The following is an 11,582-nucleotide window of genomic DNA, read 5'->3' as shown; positions in this document are numbered from 1 at the left end:
CTATTGCTCGCCGTTAGCTGACTCTATTTTTCATCCAACGTTGGCGGCTGTTGCTCTTCTTTAGCAACTCCATTTCCAAACTTACGTTAGCTGCTGTTGCTCTGCGTTAGCAACTCTATTTCTAAACCAAATTTAGCAGCTGTTGCTCTTTGTAAGCTGCTGTTGCTCTCCATTAGCCAACTCCTTTTCTAAATTAACGTTAGCTACTGTTGCTACTTTCCGTTAGCTGAGTATTTCTCAACCAATGTTAGCTACTGTTGCTACTTTCCGTTAGCTGACTATTTCTCAACCAATGTTAGCTGCTGTTGCTCTCCGTTAGCTGACTCCATTTCTAAATTAACGTTAGCTGCTGTTGCTTTCCGTTAGCCAACTAATTAATGCTCTTTAATCCTTCATTTTGCTTTAAAATATATTTTTCCCCCTCGCAGATCTAGGTGGTTTCAAAGACACGACAGAAGCAACATTATTTTTTAAGTTTTTATTACCAAGAATACAAAAAATATCTACATTCACATACCACATACTGCAGCATGACTGACCACAAAGATTTCAAGTAAATGTCACCCAATCAGTTTATCAAAACGAACCTTCACTTCGCTCGCAGTTTGTAAAATCCTTTTTTGTATTTGTTTTCCATCTTTTGGTGTTTGTGTTTTGCTGATTTTCCTTTTTTTTTAACTGTCCTTTTTACATTTGGCACTTAATGCAGATCATCAGTCTCTGAAGGTCTTTAGGATTTGGAGGATTTAAGCCACATTTGTGTTGGTGGCAGAGAAAGAACAGAAACAAACTTCTCCAGCAGGACAGAACGAGCCCTCCACTGCCGTCGGACTCTTTGATTGGCACGGCGGTGGATCCGAAGAACGAAACAAGGTGGCTCGTGGTCGTGCGCTTGTCCATCGCGAGTAACATTTGATACCCTCTGCTTGGATTAATACATCTCCATCGAGAGGTTTTCACAAAATGGCTTCCCTTAAATCCGCATGAATGTATAACTGCTTCATGTTTTTTGGGAGTTACAATACAAATCGCTCAAAAAAACAAAACAATAATACAACAAACATATCAACCTGGAAAACCCACATGGGATTACACATTGTCATCTCTGCTCATGTCACGTGACACATTCACCCCATTCACACCTGGTGTTAACATGCGACCTACATGTTTGTTATTCAAATAAGGGAAATGCTTCGTATATGGTACGTGATCGGATCGCGTTGTGTTTAGATCTTAGGCGTAAACGCAGTTTGTACAATGTGCCGGCATCTTTAAAAGGTCATACTAATGACATTTTTATACATTTTTCACAATAACACATCTTCAACGATTGCAGAAGGAGGAAAAATAAAAAGTAAAAATCACATTATTATGAGAATTAATAATTTAAAATATTTGTCTGGTCCAAATCATCGTTTTGTTTACGTCAGTGTTTTAAGAGTTTTGGTAGGAGTCAGTTTGTAAAAAACGTAAAATGTCGTAACGTTACTTTAAATAACGTAAACTAACACAATGTAAAACGTAGCGTAAAGTAACTTTAAAGAATGTAATGTAACTTTAAGTAATAGAAAGTAACGTAACATAAAATTCTCATAAATACTAGTTAACGTAAATGCTATAAAACGTTAATGTTGCAAAACTAGCTAGCTAATGTTAGGGCAGTAGAGTTTACTGGGAGCATACTGGAAATTATAAAGCAAACAGCTATTTTGTCATTACGTTATGTAAAGCGATATGGTGTAAAAATAGCTATTTCCGTAGCATAACGTTACGTAATGTTTTAAGTTTTTCTCCAGTATGCTCCCAGCAAACTATACGCTAACGCTAGCTAGCTACTGTTAGCATTATTAACGTTAAAAGCATTATTAACATTAAACACAGTAACATTAGCTAGTGTTGATGACATTCTCATTAAATTTTGTCTTGAAACTCGTAATATTACAATATTTTTGCAACATTATCCTTTTTTTTTTAATGTTAGCTAGCATCAGCAGCGTTAGCTACAACAACCACTTGAGGTGGTTTATGACCTGAATGCAAAGGTAGGGGGGAGATGTAATGTAGCATTTAGTGGCTGTATATTATCAACAACACCTTGAAGCTAACTTAAAATACAGGTTGTTTAAATTTATAGAGCGAAAAAACAAAAAAGCTGAAAGAAATGCAGAGATAGTTCCTTGTTAAACGTCTATTCTGTGCTGTGAAATTGTCAAAAGTAGCTCTTTTTTAACGGAACTGCGTCAAAAACAAAGTGACAACCTGACAATATTTTAACAGGAAAAAAGATATAACTCAACATGTTACTATGCTGAATGTACAAGAAGAGACAAATAATTAATCATTTGTCACTGACGTCGTTTCACAAAGTTTAAAAAGCTTCCCCCGACTCAAGAACTCACAAAATGTCATGGTTTCTTAAGGGAGTCTGGTGCTGGTATGCAGCTGCCTGCCTGATAACGAGATCCTGCTAATAACACAAGATTTACCTGGATAACACAGAAGCCTCTTGAACACCAGGTGTGAACAGGTTTTTTTTTTTTTTTAGAGATTCATGGAGAACATTTCATCACACGGACTGAAAACAAGGGGCAGTTACATCATGTATGTTACAACATATAACGTGATCTTTTTGAAAGATTTTTCCTCACACGGCGGCAGTTTCTTTAAGTACAGTGTTGGTTTCGAAAAGTACCCAAATAAGTTAGCAAAAAATATAAATACAGCACATGAAACGAAGAAATAAATTAAGACCTGCCACAGATGAAAATAAACAAACATGAATCTTCTCAGATTTGCAGCAGTGACTCTTCACTTTTGTCCTCCAGCGTCGCAGCTCGTGAATATATAAAAAGCAGAGCGGTGGATTTCAGAGTTCGTCGAGGAAGGTACGTCCATCTCTCGCGGTTTCATCTCTGGCGTGAATCGCTCAACACTTTGAACCAAAGCGGTTCTTGCCTGTGGCCGGGCCAGGCGGGGGGAGTTAACATGTGCTTTGAAGCTGTTCCTTTGTGGGCCGAGCCAGGCTGCCAATCCAGGCCCGTCTCTTGGGGGGGAAGGAGGAGGTTTCAAAACTGGCTGCTGCTGCTGCTGCTGCTGCGGGCGTCTCAGGCCTTCAAGGCCGCGGAGCATCGAGGCTTCGGCAGGAATTCAAGTGCTAACAGTCATCGATGTGAGCGCGAGCACATCCCGGCTTTCTTGTGTCGTCCTCACACACTTTTTTTTTTTTGTCTTTTTGTGTCTCTGATGTTTTTTATGTTTTTTGTTGGCGTGATTAAAAAAAGGCAAAGTGTTCTGGCGTCCTACCACAGCGGAGGACTGTTTGTCTCCAGCACGCCGTACATCTCGGCCAGTTTTTTAAAGCGAGGCCCCCAGTCGTTGAGATAGTCGTACTCGTGGTCCGTGTTCGACGTCCCCGACTGAAGCGAGCTGAGCGACTCCGCGATGGATCCCTCCCCCTCGTAGGCGTAGGTCTGCAGGGAGTCGTACGGCGGAGCGCACGGGTCCATGTCGGCCTCCAGGAGCTTCGCCAGCACGTATCCATGTACGTTACTGTCCCCGCCGCCGCCGCCGCCCATGACACATGCCTGAGGGACGTAACGCGACAGGCTCTCGATCTCTGGCAGCATGTCCTGCCTCATCTTGCCCAGGTGGTGGTTGTGCGCCTCGCGCGGGTTCCACATGGCGGCGATGTCGAAGGCCTCCGTGTCCTCCTCGCCGCCGCCTTCGTCGTCGTAGCGCACGATGTTCTCGTGGACGTTCTCCTCCTCGTCGCACAGGTAGGGCTTCTTGCGGTGGGTGCGCAGGGACAGCATGAGGAGGATCATCACTGGAGAGAGGAGGAGATAAGAAAACATCACATTTCATTCATGAAGCCTAATTTTTTTGCTTATCTAAAGAAGGAAGAAGAAGACACGACAGGAATGTTTCTCCTGATGTGATGTTTTTATTTTTGCAATTCTGGCAAACGTCTAGCATTCATTAGCGCCGGCTGGCCCGCAGCATCACACTCTGTTTCCCCCCTGGAGGCTGATATGGACCCACTTTATCTCTCCCTGCAGACCCGGCTCAGTTGGTTGACTCACTCCGGTCCACCGAGACGCAGAACATAAATTCTGGTTGAAACATCTCCGCTCGCTTTTAAGAGTGAGCTCATTGTTTTAAATAGAGGCAATAATTCTGATTTCAAAGGAGGAGTTTTATATCCATTTTATCTGAGCGGTAGTTCAGTTTTCTTTGTTTAATGTATCAAATATTCAATTTAGATAATTTATTATCTATTATTTGTGCTTTTTAGTGTTTAAATATTTGATAACATCAGACTACAAACTATTTTGGGGGAGAAATAAAGTCTGTCTCTTGATGTCATCAAACACGTTAAAGACAAAGCTAATAAAACTAATAATAAACCAAAATGACCAGATCCTATAAACACTTAAAATAAGTGGATGGTTACTGAGGAATGGATTTGGGTTTGCAAGTTGCATTCGCTAGCGTCCTGGCTAACTAGCTTCCTATCGACAGTATTTACACTTTAGCCAAAATTACCCAAGACACCATTAAACATCAGTAAGTCCTCAACTTAAAGCCTATTTTGGAGAGCGATATGCTAAATACGATGATAAGAGAGAGCCAGGGCGTTTTCAACCAACTCATCACTCTAACATTAGCTTAATTGGCTAGGTAGCTTCAAGAAAAGGCTGTTTTAACAATAATAAATAGGATAATTAAACAGAAATATGAGTAAAAGTACAAGAAATGCATGTTGTAGTGCAATACTTGAGTTAATTTCCACCCTATTTTCAGATTTTACTCATATTTCCTTGTGATAAATCTGACATTTTTATCTGTTAAGTCGAATATGAGCTGCAGAGCTCGACAGTAACTCAGCAGTGACATGAAACTTCAGCTGACATTGCATCAGATTAACCATCATTCGATGACAACAGGCCTCTGGCTCCTCTCTGCTCGTCCTCACAGCGTCGGTTCATAACTCACCCAGCAGGACGAAGATGCAGGCCAGGATGGCGATGAGCGCTCCTCTGCTGAGGCTCGCGGGCAGACTGTACGCCTCGGCGTTGCACGACATGACGTTCCCCTTCTGGTCGCAGCTGCACACGCGGATGGTCAGCGTGCTGGTGCTGGTCTGGACCGGCTGCTCGCCGTCAGTGATGACGATTGGGAGGTAGAAGATGGTCTGGTCCTGCTGCGACCAGCCACCGCGACGGGTCAGGATCCACGCTGTGTTGTCTGGAAGGAGACGATGAGGTCAGAGAGAGGATGAGACAGAGCAAGACGTCTAGAGTCTTCTGGGATCAGATCACTTGTTTTGTAACAGCTGACTATAAATAAATAACAGTTTAAAACCTGTAAGACTGCAACACTGTGGGCTTTTAAATGTAGGAAGGTAATCTGAGGCCGTCACTTGATGGTGATAAACAAGTCCCATATGGTCTAGCGGTTAGGATTCCTGGTTTTCACCCAGGCGGCCCGGGTTCAACTCCCGGTATGGGAACAAAACAACTTCTTTGACTGGTGCTAACTACTCTGACGTAAGCGACTGATATACACATCAGACATATACGAAACCAGAAAAATTGTCTCATTTCCAGCAGTAACTTCTTAAATTGTCTAGCCAACAGCGTAATCCCTTATTTTTCTGGTTTACGCCACAGTTTTAAAGCTCCATATGGTCTAGCACAAATAAAGAGGTGTTCCCATACCGGGAGTCGAACCCGGGCCGCCTGGGTGAAAACCAGGAATCCTAACCGCTAGACCATATGGGACATGCTAACTCTGACTGAACGTGCAAAAAGTTCTGGCAGTAAATCTCCAGCGTTACATCAAAGTGTATACATCTAAAATGCGCGTTTGTTAACGTCGTTAACGTGGTGAGAAAAAGACAGTTTAACAAGAACTAGTTAGGCCTACTAGTGGTGAGCTGTCACTGTTGGGCAGCAAACAACAATATTAGCTTAGAAACACAGACAGATAACACAGTGGAGAGAAACAATTCGCTGGTTTCACGTATCTCTTTAGTGCAAATCAGTTGCCAACCTGGAAGTTGTTAGCAGCTAAGTGACTGTAATTGAAGTTTGCATGGCAACAATCAGATGTTGAGTCAAAGAAACAGTTTTGTTCCCATACCGGGAGTTCAACCCAGGCCACCTGGGTGAAAATAACAGGAATCCTAACCGCTAGACCATATGGGACATGCTAACGGTAGCTTAATGTGAAATAACTTCTGGCAGGGAAAACCCCAGCATTACTGTACTTCAAAGTCTATATAGATCTAAAATGCGTGTTGATGCTTTCTTTCACGATCGTTAACATGGTGAGAAAGTGACGGTTTACCAAAAAGCAATTAGGCCAACTAGTGGTGAGCTGTCGCTGTTGGGGTATTAGCTTAACATTTTTCTTTTGCTGGTTTCGCGTATCTCAGAAGTGAAAATCTGTTGCCTACGTGGAAGTTGTTAGCGCCGACAGAACTGAAATTGAAGATTGCGTGGCAACAATGAGATGTTGAGTCAAAGAAGTAGCTTTGTTCCCATACCGGGAGTTGAACCCGGGCCGCCTGGGTGAAAACCAGGAATCCTAACCGCTAGACCATATGGGACTTGCTAGCTCCATCTTAATGTAACTTAACTTCTAGCAGGAAAACCCCAGCATTACCTTAAAGCTATGGGATGGTATGGGAACTATGTCCTTTACAAGGTTGTTGATTTGTTGTCATTTACAACTGTAACACTAACGTATAAAGCTATACAGTGAAATACAGTGATCAAACCTATATCCCTGATGGTCTAGTGGCTAGGATTCGGCGCTCTCACCGCCGCGGCCCGGGTTCGATTCCCGGTCAGGGAATGTGCTTTTGGGGGGCGGCAATAGCTCAGTCTGTGGGGACTTGAAGGTCGCCGGTTCAAGTCCCACCCGGACCAAAAAAAAAAGGACAGTTTTTGGTGACGTAATGTAAATTTAGTGTCAAAAATACAAATCAGGGAGGTACAACTTGTAGCTCCCATATGGTCTAGTGGTTAGGACTCTTGGTTTTCACCCAGGAGGCCTGGGTTCAACTCCCAGTATGGGAACCAAAGTACTGCTTGACTCAATGTCTTCAGGCACTGTTATGTAGGTGCTGACACCTCTGATTAAACATTAGTGATACATGAAAACTTGTCTCATTTCCAGCAGTAACTAGCCAAAACTTAAGCCATTATTGTTCTGGGTTACACCATAGATTTTAAGCTCCATATGGTCTGGAGGTTAGGATTCCTGGTTGTCACTCAAGCGTCCTGAGTTCACCTCCCAATATTAGAACATCATATTTAGTCTCTAAAAGCACCCACCATGTGTATGTACAAACAATGACAAGGAAATTATCTTGACAAATAAAGGAACGTTCCCATACCGGGAGTCAAACCCAGGAATCCTAACCGCTAGACCATATGGGACACACTAACAGTAACTTAATGTGAAATAACTTCTAGCAGGAAAACCCCAGCATTACTTTAAAGTGTATACATCTAAAATGCGTGTTTGATGCTTTCTTTCACGATCGTTAACATGGTGAGAAAGTGACGGTTTACCAAAAAGCAATTAGGCCAACTAGTGGTGAGCTGTCGCTGTTGGGGTATTAGCTTAACATTTTTCTTTTGCTGGTTTCGCGTATCTCAGAAGTGCAAATCTGTTGCCTACGTGGAAGTTGTTAGCGCCGACAGAACTGAAATTGAAGTTTGCGTGGCAACAATCAGATGTTGAGTCAAAGAAGTAGTTTTGTTCCCATACCGGGAGTCGAACCCAGGCCGCCTGGGTGAAAACCAGGAATCCTAACCGCTAGACCATATGGGACTTGCTAGCTCGATCTTAATGTAACTTAACTTCTAGCAGGAAAACCCCAGCATTACCTTAAAGCTATGGGATGGTATGGGAACTATGTCCTTTACAAGGTTGTTGATTTGTTGTCATTTACAACTGTAACACTAACGTATAAAGCTATACAGTGAAATACAGTGATCAAACATATATCCCTGATGGTCTAGTGGCTAGGATTCGGCGCTCTCACCTGCCGCGGCCCGGGTTCGATTCCCGGTCAGGGAATGCGCATTTGGGGGGCAGCAATAGCTCAGTCTGTGGGGACTTGAAGGTCGCCGGTTCTAGTCCCACCCGGACCAAAGCCAGGAATCTTGACCGCTAGACCATATGGGACTTGCTAACTCCATCTTAATGTAACTTAACTTCTAGCAGGAAAACCCCAGCATTACCTTAAAGCTATCGGATGTTATGGGAACTATGTCCTTTACAAGGTTGTTGATTTGTTGTCATTTACAACTGTAACACTAACGTATAAAGCTATATCGTGAAATACAGTGGTCAAACATATATCCCTGATGGTCTAGTGGCTAGGATTCGGCGCTCTCACCGCCGCGGCCTGGGTTCGATTCCCGGGCAGGGAATGTGCTTTTGAGGTGCGGCAATAGCTCAGTCTGTGGGGACTTGAAGGTCGCCGGTTCAAGTCCCACCCGGACCAAAAAAAAAGGACACTTCTTGGTAAACCCCATTGGTGACTTGATGTAAATTTAGTGTCAAAAATACAAATCAGGTAGGTACAATGTGTAGCTCCCATATGGTCTAGTGATTAGGATTCCTGGTTTTCACCCAGGAGGACCTGGGTTCAACTCCCGGTATGGGAACCAAACTACTACTAGACTCACTGTCTTCAGTCACTGTTACGTAGGTGCTGACACCTCTGATTAAACATCAGCGATACATGAAAACTTGTCTCATTTCCAGCAGCAACTAGCCAAAACTTAAGCCATTATTGTTCTGGGTTACGCCATAGACTTTAAGCTCCATATGGTCTGGAGGTTAGGATTCCTGGTTGTCACTCAAGCGTCCTGAGTTCACCTCCCAATATTAGAACATCATATTTAGTCTCTAAAAGCACCCACCATGTGTATGTACAAACAATGACAAGGAAATTATCTTGACAAATAAGGAACGTTCCCATACCGGGAGTCAAACCCAGGCGAAAGCCAGGAATCCTAACCGCTAGACCATATGGGACACACTAACAGTAACTTAATGTGAAATAACTTCTAGCAGGAAAACCCCAGCATTACTTTAAAGTGTATACATCTAAAATGCGTGTTTGATGCTTTCTTTCACGATCGTTAACATGGTGAGAAAGTGACGGTTTACCAAAAAGCAATTAGGCCAACTAGTGGTGAGCTGTCGCTGTTGGGGTATTAGCTTAACATTTTTCTTTTGCTGGTTTCGCGTATCTCAGAAGTGCAAATCTGTTGCCTACGTGGAAGGTTGTTAGCGCCGACAGAACTGAAATTGAAGTTTGCGTGGCAACAATCAGATGTTGAGTCAAAGAAGTAGTTTTGTTCCCATACCGGGAGTTGAACCCAGGCCGCCTGGGTGAAAACCAGGAATCCTAACCGCTAGACCATATGGGACTTGCTAACTCCATCTTAATGTAACTTAACTTCTAGCAGGAAAACCCCAGCATTACCTTCAAGCTATGGGATGGTATGGGAACTATGTCCTTTACAAGGTTGTTGATTTGTTGTCATTTACAACTGTAACACTAACGTATAAAGCTATACAGTGAAATACAGTGATCAAACATATATCCCTGATGGTCTAGTGGCTAGGATTCGGCGCTCTCACCGCCGCGGCCCGGGTTCGATTCCCGGTCAGGGAATGCGCTTTTCGGGGGCGGCAATAGCTCAGTCTGTGGGGACATGAAGGTCGCCGGTTCAAGTCCCACCCGGACCAAAACCAGGAATCCTGACCGCTAGACCATATGGGACTTGCTAACTCCATCTTAATGTAACTTAACTTCTAGCAGGAAAACCCCAGCATTACCTTAAAGCTATGGGATGGTATGGGAACTATGTCCTTTACAAGGTTGTTGATTTGTTGTCATTTACAACTGTAACACTAACGTATAAAGCTATATCATGAAATACAGTGGTCAAACATATATCCCTGATGGTCTAGTGGCTAGGATTCGGCGCTCTCACCGCCGCGGCCCGGGTTCGATTCCCGGTCAGGGAATGTGCTTTTGGGGTGCGGCAATAGCTCAGTCTGTGGGGACTTGAAGGTCGCCGGTTCAAGTCCCACCCGGACCAAAAAAAAAAAGGACACTTCTTGGTAAACCCCATTGGTGACTTGATGTAAATTTAGTGTCAAAAATACAAATCAGGTAGGTACAATGTGTAGCTCCCATATGGTCTAGTGGTTAGGATTCCTGGTTTTCACCCAGGAGGCCTGGGTTCAACTCCCGGTATGGGAACCAAACTACTACTTGACTCAATGTCGTCAGTCACTGTTACGTAGGTGCTGACACCTCTGATTAAACATCAGTGATACATGAAAACTTGTCTCATTTCCACCAGCAACTAGCCAAAACTTAAGCCATTATTGTTCTGGGTTACACCATAGATTTTAAGCTCCATATGGTCTGGAGGTTAGGATTCCTGGTTGTCACTCAAGCGTCCTGAGTTCACCTCCCAATATTAGAACATCATATTTAGTCTCTAAAAGCACCCACCATGTGTATGTACAAACAATGACAAGGAAATTATCTTGACAAATAAAGGAACGTTCCCATACCGGGAGTCAAACCCAGGCGAAAGCCAGGAATCCTAACCGCTAGACCATATGGGACACACTAACAGTAACTTAATGTGAAATAACTTCTAGCAGGAAAACCCCAGCATTACTTTAAAGTGTATACATCTAAAATGCGTGTTTGATGCTTTCTTTCACGATCGTTAACATGGTGAGAAAGTGACGGTTTACCAAAAAGCAATTAGGCCAACTAGTGGTGAGCTGTCGCTGTTGGGGTATTAGCTTAACATTTTTCTTTTGCTGGTTTCGCGTATCTCAGAAGTGCAAATCTGTTGCCTACGTGGAAGTTGTTAGCGCCGACAGAACTGAAATTGAAGTTTGCGTGGCAACAATCAGATGTTGAGCCAAAGAAGTAGTTTTGTTCCCATACCGGGAGTTGAACCCGGGCCGCCTGGGTGAAAACCAGGAATCCTAACCGCTAGACCATATGGGACTTGCTAGCTCCATCTTAATGTAACTTAACTTCTAGCAGGAAAACCCCAGCATTACCTTCAAGCTATGGGATGGTATGGGAACTATGTCCTTTACAAGGTTGTTGATTTGTTGTCATTTACAACTGTAACACTAACGTATAAAGCTATACAGTGAAATACAGTGATCAAACATATATCCCTGATGGTCTAGTGTCTAGGATTCGGCGCTCTCACCGCCGCGGCCCGGGTTCGATTCCCGGTTAGGGAATGCGCTTTTCGGGGGCGGCAATAGCTCAGTCTGTGGGGACTTGAAGGTCGCCGGTTCAAGTCCCACCTGGACCAAAACCAGGAATCCTGACCGCTAGACCATATGGGACTTGCTAACTCCATCTTAATGTAACTTAACTTCTAGCAGGAAAACCCCAGCATTACCTTAAAGCTATGGGATGGTATGGGAACTATGTCCTTTACAAGGTTGTTGATTTGTTGTCATTTACAACTGTAACACTAACGTATAAAGCTATATCGTGA

At 43.4% G+C, this 11,582-nt stretch overlaps 1 protein-coding gene and 15 non-coding genes across 17 annotated transcripts in view; 10 read left to right on the top strand and 6 right to left on the bottom strand.

Moving 5' to 3' along the window:
* Nucleotides 1-463: 463 nt before the first annotated feature.
* Nucleotides 464-11,582, bottom strand: part of LOC115570399 (cadherin-20-like) — an 88,419-nt gene continuing 77,300 nt past the window's right edge. For both annotated transcript variants that reach the window (XM_030398957.1, XM_030398958.1), the window contains exons 11-12: nucleotides 4,996-5,247; nucleotides 464-3,826 (exon numbers count right to left, since the gene is read on the bottom strand). In XM_030398957.1, the coding sequence (XP_030254817.1) occupies nucleotides 3,300-3,826; nucleotides 4,996-5,247 (779 nt within the window). In that variant the 3' untranslated portion in view covers nucleotides 464-3,299. The remainder of the gene's footprint in view (nucleotides 3,827-4,995; nucleotides 5,248-11,582) is intronic.
* On the top strand, nucleotides 5,441-5,512 carry trnae-uuc (transfer RNA glutamic acid (anticodon UUC)). Its single transcript has one exon. It is a non-coding gene; the product is annotated as a tRNA-Glu (tRNA).
* On the bottom strand, nucleotides 5,712-5,783 carry trnae-uuc (transfer RNA glutamic acid (anticodon UUC)). Its single transcript has one exon. It is a non-coding gene; the product is annotated as a tRNA-Glu (tRNA).
* trnae-uuc (transfer RNA glutamic acid (anticodon UUC)) lies at nucleotides 6,542-6,613 on the bottom strand. The gene has a single exon. It is a non-coding gene; the product is annotated as a tRNA-Glu (tRNA).
* On the top strand, nucleotides 6,790-6,861 carry trnae-cuc (transfer RNA glutamic acid (anticodon CUC)). The gene has a single exon. It is a non-coding gene; the product is annotated as a tRNA-Glu (tRNA).
* On the top strand, nucleotides 7,014-7,085 carry trnae-uuc (transfer RNA glutamic acid (anticodon UUC)). Its single transcript has one exon. It is a non-coding gene; the product is annotated as a tRNA-Glu (tRNA).
* trnae-uuc (transfer RNA glutamic acid (anticodon UUC)) lies at nucleotides 7,774-7,845 on the bottom strand. The gene has a single exon. It is a non-coding gene; the product is annotated as a tRNA-Glu (tRNA).
* Nucleotides 8,022-8,094, top strand: trnae-cuc (transfer RNA glutamic acid (anticodon CUC)). The gene has a single exon. It is a non-coding gene; the product is annotated as a tRNA-Glu (tRNA).
* trnae-cuc (transfer RNA glutamic acid (anticodon CUC)) lies at nucleotides 8,379-8,450 on the top strand. Its single transcript has one exon. It is a non-coding gene; the product is annotated as a tRNA-Glu (tRNA).
* On the top strand, nucleotides 8,615-8,687 carry trnae-uuc (transfer RNA glutamic acid (anticodon UUC)). The gene has a single exon. It is a non-coding gene; the product is annotated as a tRNA-Glu (tRNA).
* On the bottom strand, nucleotides 9,387-9,458 carry trnae-uuc (transfer RNA glutamic acid (anticodon UUC)). The gene has a single exon. It is a non-coding gene; the product is annotated as a tRNA-Glu (tRNA).
* trnae-cuc (transfer RNA glutamic acid (anticodon CUC)) lies at nucleotides 9,635-9,706 on the top strand. The gene has a single exon. It is a non-coding gene; the product is annotated as a tRNA-Glu (tRNA).
* trnae-cuc (transfer RNA glutamic acid (anticodon CUC)) lies at nucleotides 9,991-10,062 on the top strand. The gene has a single exon. It is a non-coding gene; the product is annotated as a tRNA-Glu (tRNA).
* Nucleotides 10,229-10,300, top strand: trnae-uuc (transfer RNA glutamic acid (anticodon UUC)). Its single transcript has one exon. It is a non-coding gene; the product is annotated as a tRNA-Glu (tRNA).
* trnae-uuc (transfer RNA glutamic acid (anticodon UUC)) lies at nucleotides 11,000-11,071 on the bottom strand. The gene has a single exon. It is a non-coding gene; the product is annotated as a tRNA-Glu (tRNA).
* Nucleotides 11,248-11,319, top strand: trnae-cuc (transfer RNA glutamic acid (anticodon CUC)). The gene has a single exon. It is a non-coding gene; the product is annotated as a tRNA-Glu (tRNA).

Source organism: Sparus aurata, chromosome 19, assembly GCF_900880675.1.
Source record: "Sparus aurata chromosome 19, fSpaAur1.1, whole genome shotgun sequence".
Taxonomy (NCBI): Eukaryota; Metazoa; Chordata; class Actinopteri; order Spariformes; family Sparidae; genus Sparus; species Sparus aurata.
The sequence above is the reverse complement of the archived record's forward strand: the minus strand, read 5'-3'. Positions and strand labels throughout refer to the sequence as shown.